General features: G+C 51.0%; 1 protein-coding gene across 1 annotated transcript; it reads left to right on the top strand.

Moving 5' to 3' along the window:
• Positions 1-1,949: 1,949 nt before the first annotated feature.
• LOC129783544 (tubulin alpha-3 chain-like) lies at positions 1,950-4,374 on the top strand. The gene is made up of 3 exons (XM_055793494.1): positions 1,950-2,142; positions 2,339-2,487; positions 3,341-4,374. The coding sequence occupies exons 1-3, from the start codon at positions 1,965-1,967 to the stop codon at positions 4,319-4,321; spliced, it is 1,308 nt and encodes a 435-aa protein (XP_055649469.1). The 5' UTR covers positions 1,950-1,964; the 3' UTR covers positions 4,322-4,374.
• The last annotated feature ends 2,238 nt before the right edge of the window (positions 4,375-6,612 follow it).

Here is a 6,612-nt window from a genome sequence, read left to right as displayed (position 1 = left end):
ACATGGCTATCCCTCCTGGAGCAGAAACACCTGAACCCTTTGCCAGCAGGTGGCTGCACAAGGAGGGGACAGGAGGGACCCCTCTAGCAGAGAGCCCAGCTCTACCTTCTATAAAAAGCCCAAGAGGGAGGCAGATAGGGTGTGCTCTCAGGGAGGTGGTTCTAAGTGTGGTAAGGGGTCCTGGAGGTTTGGAGCAATGGTGAGTAGCTGTGGGTCTGCTCTCTGATAGTCAGGGCTGGTCCTGCCTGGCTCTGCAGGAGGGTGAGGCTGGCGATGGCTTTTTTTTCCCAGTGAGATGTTTTGCCCCTGGCTGTGTGCTTCCGTGGGTGTAAAACTGGTTGTGGGGTATGGGGGAGCGTGTGAGCCCTGGACAAGGGGTTCCTAAAGGCGCAGAGCTTGTGCTTGGGCATGTCCAGTGCTGGGTTGGCTTTGCAAATGTTGGTGTCCCCCTCTTCCTGACCTAGGGAGGGCTACTCTGCTGAAATGCCTTCAGACCTGTTTATCCTTCTGTGTGAAGATATTTTGAAGGCATTGCTGGTGGTATTCAATACATGACTGAGCTAGGTGCCCATCTGGTGCTGCTGTGGGGCTGGGGCAGACCTGGAACAGGGGATGAAGGTCTCTCCTTGTGGAGACTGGTTCAGCATCCCTGTTCTGTCCTTGGCGTTGGGGGTGGCTAAGGCTGTCCTGGGACTGTTTAGGAAGAGAAGTGCAGTGGTGGTGGCTGAGGGCTGCTATATTAAACACCAACACTCAGGGCAGGACCCTCTGCTGTAGTGGAGGATGTTGCTGCCCTGTGTCTGTGCTTGGTAGGGGTCCTGCTGTGCCAGGCTTCTTGCAAGAAGATAACTTGAGAGTTGCTGTGCTGGTGCAGTGTCCTGCCTAGGCCACAGCTAAAAGCAGATGGTGAAGGCAGACTAAGGTTTGGGTAAGCCCATCTGACACTTTCTTATCTTGTAGCTCAGGGCTTCTTGAAATGGACGTGGTTTTTTTCCCTTAGTAAGCCTCAGTAGAAGTCTCTAGTCCAGTCTCTTTGAGCCCAAAAGCCTGGGTTTCACAGCCTCCTGTGTCAAGGAGTTCAACAGCACAACCACACTTTCTGTACAGGGACTCCTCTCTAGCCAAGCCAAGAGCAGTTGCTTTATGGGGCAATTACTAGTCTTGTATGGAGGTAATGAAGAAATGCTCTCTTGCTTGGATTCTCTCCAGCTGTCTCTAATCAGTGATCCTGCATAGCTGTATCTAATCTAAATGGAGATGAGAAACTACTCTGACAGTCAGTTCTTGAAGCTCAACAGCACTGGCTTCTCCCATCAGAGAGAAGCAGAGGGCTGCTGCTGCTGTCTGAGCCGGGAGAAGTCTGCCTGTACCTCCCTGGGAGGAGCATGGTGGGAGTGTTCCCACTGCTGCCTAAGGCTGGCTGGGCTGAATCATTCCCTCCTCTGCAGCTGAGAGCACCAGATACAGTACCTGGGAAGGCTGTCTGTGCCCTGTCTCCTGCCCCAAGGCAGGATCAGCAAAGCAAAGAGAAGAAACCATGAGCAGTTGGACCTGATAGCCACCATGTACTGTAGATTCAGCAGCTGGGCGTGGTGGCCTGCTTCTTGTAACAGGGCTCTTGAGCAATATGAGTGTTGGGATGCGGAGGGACCTGCCACAACACCCTGCTCTCTGCATCTGCCTTGCTGGGAGATTGCAGCATCTCTCTGAAGTGCTAATGCTTATTTGTGGGTTGTTCGGCAGCTCTCGGGTGCCTGCTACAGAGAAAGTGTCCTGGCTGCCACCAAGCTGGGTTAATGTTCCTCTTGTCCATAGGTTGTTAGCCACATGCTCTATAAAGACATTCAGAAGTGCCCGCTTTAGTCTAATTCCTCAGTGTACACTCCTAACTTTCTCTTCTCTTCTCTCCCATTCCTGTGCAGAGGGAGTGTATTTCTATCCATATTGGCCAGGCTGGTGTCCAGATGGGCAATTCCTGTTGGGAATTATATTGCCTGGAGCACGGGATTGAGCCAGATGGATTCTTCCCCAGTGAATTCCCAGGGCAAGCAGACTCTTCCTTTGGGACCTTCTTCAGTGAGACAGGATCAGGGAAGTATGTACCCAGGGCAATATTTGTTGACCTAGAGTCTACTGTCATTGGTAAGTCATGGAAGGTCTCCAAAACTCTTGGCGGTGGGGGCAATAACTTCTCTGTACCTGAAGTGTGGTGTTGGCCACCTAAACTCTTGGAAGCTAGCAGCCTCACCATGTAAAACTGCATCTAAATTAGTGCAAGTAACTTGGTAGACAGCAGATCTTATGCTAGTGACACTCATGAGATCTCAATCCCCTCCAGATGAGATCAGGACTGGGATCTACCGCACGCTCTTCCACCCAGAGCAGCTCATCAGTGGCAAAGAAGATGCTGCCAACAACTATGCTCGGGGCCGCTACACCGTTGGGAAGGAGATCATTGACTCTGTTGTTGACAGAGCTCGTAAAATGGTAAAAACCTTGTGGAGGGTCGTCTGCATAGCGCTCTGGTTGCTTTTGCCCTGGCTGTCAAGAGATGCAATGGGCTGGGTGGCTGGAGTGGAGAGAGGGAGGCAGTGGTGAGACTAAACCAAGCATATCTTGGTTGGCTTGAAAATGCCACTGTGACCTGGAGCAACACAATGGGATGCCTGTGGGTGTAGGCCTTGCTGCTTGGGACTTAAGGGGAAAACCAGGGACTCAAGATGCCCCCAGCTTAAGCAGGAAAAGAAGCAGCTGCGACTTGACTGTCCAGGCAAGAGGGCTTTCCCCTAATGTGTGTAGGGTTTGCTGTGTCAATCCTGATCCAAAATCTTATCCCAAACAATGTCACATCTCAGCTTCTGGATAGTGGCTCCCCTTAGACCTCTCTTCCCTAGTGTGATAGTGTCTGGAGCATAAGGTTTCACCCACACAGACCTCAGAAGTGCTGTGATAACACTTGATTTAAGTGGAAACTTGTAGTGACTTTCAGACTTCTCCTAATCTTCTTGACTGTTAGTATTGTGAGTCTCTCTGACCTAATATGTCACTCCCTCAGGCCAGGCCTCCTTTCCTCCAAAAGTAGAAGATAATGTAAAAGCAGCTTAATTTGCTGTGTCTAACAGATCCCACCTTCTAGAAGTGAGAGGGTTGTGTGTAAGCAGTAAAAAAAAAAAAAAAAAAAAAAAAAAAACCAAAACCAAAAAAACCCAAAAAAAACCAAAACCCACAAACGCCCAAAGACTTGATCTTGATGGTTAAACACAGAACTTTAGCTTAAATCCAAGGACACCACAATAACTCCATTAACTCGGTCCTTCTGGTTCTTTCCCTGGTGCTCCAGACTGAGCAGTGCAGTGGCCTCCAAGGATTCCTGGTCTCCCATAGCTTTGGGGGAGGCACAGGCTCTGGGTTCACCTCCCTTCTCATGGAACGGCTCTCTGTGGAGTACAGCAAGAAGTCCAAGCTGGAGTTCTCTGTGTACCCAGCCCCACAGGTCTCCACAGCAGTGGTGGAGCCCTACAACTCTATCCTCACCACCCACACTACCCTGGAGCACTCGGACTGCTCCTTCATGGTGGACAACGAAGCCATCTATGACATCTGCAACCGCAACCTGGACATTGAGCGTCCCACCTACACCAACCTCAACAGGCTGATTGGGCAGATAGTCTCGTCAGTCACTGCCTCCTTGAGATTCAATGGTGCTCTGAATGTTGACCTGACTGAGTTTCAGACCAACCTGGTGCCCTACCCACGGATACACTTCCCGCTCACAACCTATGCACCCATCATCTCTGCGGAGAAAGCCTACCATGAGCAGCTGTCTGTGCCGGAGATCACCAATGCTTGCTTTGAGTTCTCCAACCAGATGGTGAAGTGTGACCCACGCCGTGGCAAGTACATGGCATGCTGCCTGCTGTACCGAGGTGACGTGGTGCCCAAGGATGTGAATGCAGCCATTGCAGCCATTAAAACACGCCGGTCGATCCAGTTTGTGGACTGGTGCCCCACAGGCTTCAAGGTGGGTATCAACTACCAGCCTCCCACGGTGGTGCCTGGGGGAGACCTGGCCAAGGTGCAGCGGGCTGTGTGCATGCTGAGCAACACCACGGCCATTGCGGAGGCATGGGCCCGTCTGGACCACAAGTTTGACCTGATGTATGCCAAGCGAGCCTTTGTGCACTGGTATGTGGGGGAGGGCATGGAGGAGGGGGAGTTTTCAGAGGCCAGAGAGGACCTGGCTGCCCTGGAGAAGGATTATGAGGAGGTTGGCAGGGACTCTGCAGATGGAGAAGATGAGGCTGATGAGGATGAGTATTAATGAACTGCAGTCTGTTCTTAATGAAGTCAGTCCTCTGTCATAAGGCTAAATTGGTTCTGAGTGCCTGGAGGTGCTAAAGGGTTGTCCTGAACAGCAATGCTACTGTTTGACGTATTATACCTTTTCTGCTTGCATAGTTTATGCTCTCATAGTGCACTTCTGTAGCATGGGTGTCTTGAGCTTTATCACACTGCTGTTTATTGATGAGTGAAGCTGAATAGGTGCCTGACTTAGTGTTGGGGACGCATCCTGCCTAGGCAGAGGATCTGGATTTCTAATCCAGGGGAATGTTGCAAGCTGCCTGCTTTGGCTAAAATGGCAAACTCTTGCTCTAGCTTTTACTGTAAAAGCACCTTTTAATTAGAAATGCACCTGTATACTTCTATGCAACTGTCTTTTTTTTTTTTTTATTTGAATAAAGATTTTCTTTCTCTGAGTTCTTTGGACTTAATGAAGATTTATTCTGTGGGGTGGTCCCTTCTGTGTGGATGTTGTCCTGGGGAGAACAGCAAATGCTGATAAGAGTGTGCTCTGGGCAGGTCATCTGTAAGGATCATCAACAATAATTATTGCTGTGAGGCAAGTGTCTTATATCCTGCAGGGACTTGTCTGTCTGGAGCTGGATGCTGTTCTTCTTGCCACCAAGAGCAGCTCGGAGGAAGCATGTCTGGGAGAACAGGGAACCCCCAGTTTGACCAGTGCCATTACAGGGAGTGGCACCTGGGCAAAAAGTACTTTTCTGGTGGGGCTTTACCTCACCATCTTTGGTAAAGCCTGTTTGTTGCCCGAGCAAGTACTGGCTGGTGGAGCAGTGCTGTAGCTGTAGACTGGGGTCTTGCTCAGGGGTTGGTGCAAGCATGAGCTCAGTCCTGTGCACCTGGGGTTGGAGTTTGCCCTGAGGAGGTGTGCCAGGCCAATGTGATGGAGTGGCTCAGGAGGAAAAGCCATGAAAAGCCTCTGATAAGATATAGAGAAGGAGTGTTCATAAGCCTGTGGGGTAGGAGAATGGCTGGCTCCATGCTGCATGGAGTTATACACCATATTTGTTTGTTGTATACCCACTCCTCATTTTAATGCTGGGTTCTGTCTCAAAGTGAAGTCAGTCTCCCTCTGCCCCAGACCTCCTCCATACCCTGTAGCTACAGCTGCCCTCTGTCCTAATGGGGATGTGATTCTGGAGATGTTCCCAAAGTGATGCACTGGCAGGTACAGCCAGGGATGGTTAGAAGGATGGAGATGTGTTGCTGCCTCCTATAATTGGGAGGTGGAAAGAGCCCAGAGCTCATTGTTAGCTGCAGTTAGCCTAAAAAACCAGGGTGCTGGGAGCATGAATAGACAGTAGATGGGTCCTCCCATCTACTGTTGGGCTGAAGCCTCCTCTGTGCTCAACTCGCTGCTATGAAATTACCTCAGTGAAAATGTTAGGTATGGCCCACTGCTCTTGGGGAGGGTCATGATCCTGAGGGCTCTGCAAGGCCTTTTGAAGATATTCTGCCTCTCCACCCAGCAGCTCAGGACCAGGGTCCCAGGGAGAGCAGGGGTTGTAGACAAGGGTGAGAAATTTAGCAGCCTCTAAATTCATGCCACCCACCCTGCTAGCAGGGGCTGCCAGGATTTTCTTTTTTTTTTTTTTTTTTTGTGAGGGGGACTGTTCCTTCTGAGGCTGAAACGCAGCTGCAAAGGGGGAGGTTTTGGGGTAGGAGAAAGATCTTCATCCTGTTAAGCTTTTGCAAGCAAAAAACTAAGTCCCAGTGTTTACATGTCTGAACTGGGGCTGAAGGAAGGAGAGGTTTGGGCCCTGAATTGCTCTTGCATGGGGGCTGTGTGCCTGGGGAAAGGTTTCCTCCCCCGTGCTGCCTGGGTCGTGCCATGGCTGCTGCATGTCCTCTGTCTCTCTTCTGGACACAGGGCAGAGTTAAGGGGGTGGCTGTTGCCTGGGGGGGGGTGTGTGTGTGTGTGTCTCTGTGGGGTTTTGTGCAGGGGCATGCGAGGCAAAGGAGTGGAAATTAAACAGGTCCTTCAAATCCTGCCTGTACGACCTGCCCCATTCTCCCCCTCTGAGGGACTGCAAAGGGCAGGGTTAAGGGGATAAACCTGTCCCAGTCTCCCCCTCCACAGGACGGTGATGGACAGTTAAAGTGACAGCAGTTTCAGGGACCGCGGCTCAGGGGGAAGAAGAGCAGGTCCAGGGTGACAACTCCTAGGGCAAGTGATTTGACTTGATTTTGATGGGTCTGAGGACATCTCCCCCACCCAGCAGCCCCTTATGCAGTGGTGCACAGCCTCCATAC

Source organism: Falco peregrinus, unplaced genomic scaffold (genome assembly GCF_023634155.1).
Source record: "Falco peregrinus isolate bFalPer1 unplaced genomic scaffold, bFalPer1.pri scaffold_51, whole genome shotgun sequence".
Lineage (NCBI taxonomy): Eukaryota > Metazoa > Chordata > Aves > Falconiformes > Falconidae > Falco > Falco peregrinus.
The sequence above is the reverse complement of the archived record's forward strand: the minus strand, read 5'-3'. Positions and strand labels throughout refer to the sequence as shown.

Coding starts and splice junctions, on each gene's coding strand:
- LOC129783544 (XM_055793494.1), top strand. CDS start 1,965: ATGGGCAATTCCTGTTGGGAATTATATTGCCTGGAGCACGGGATTGAG. Junction 2,143..2,338: donor CCTAGAGTCTACTGTCATTG/GTAAGTCATGGA, acceptor AATCCCCTCCAG/ATGAGATCAGGACTGGGATC. Junction 2,488..3,340: donor TTGACAGAGCTCGTAAAATG/GTAAAAACCTTG, acceptor CTGGTGCTCCAG/ACTGAGCAGTGCAGTGGCCT.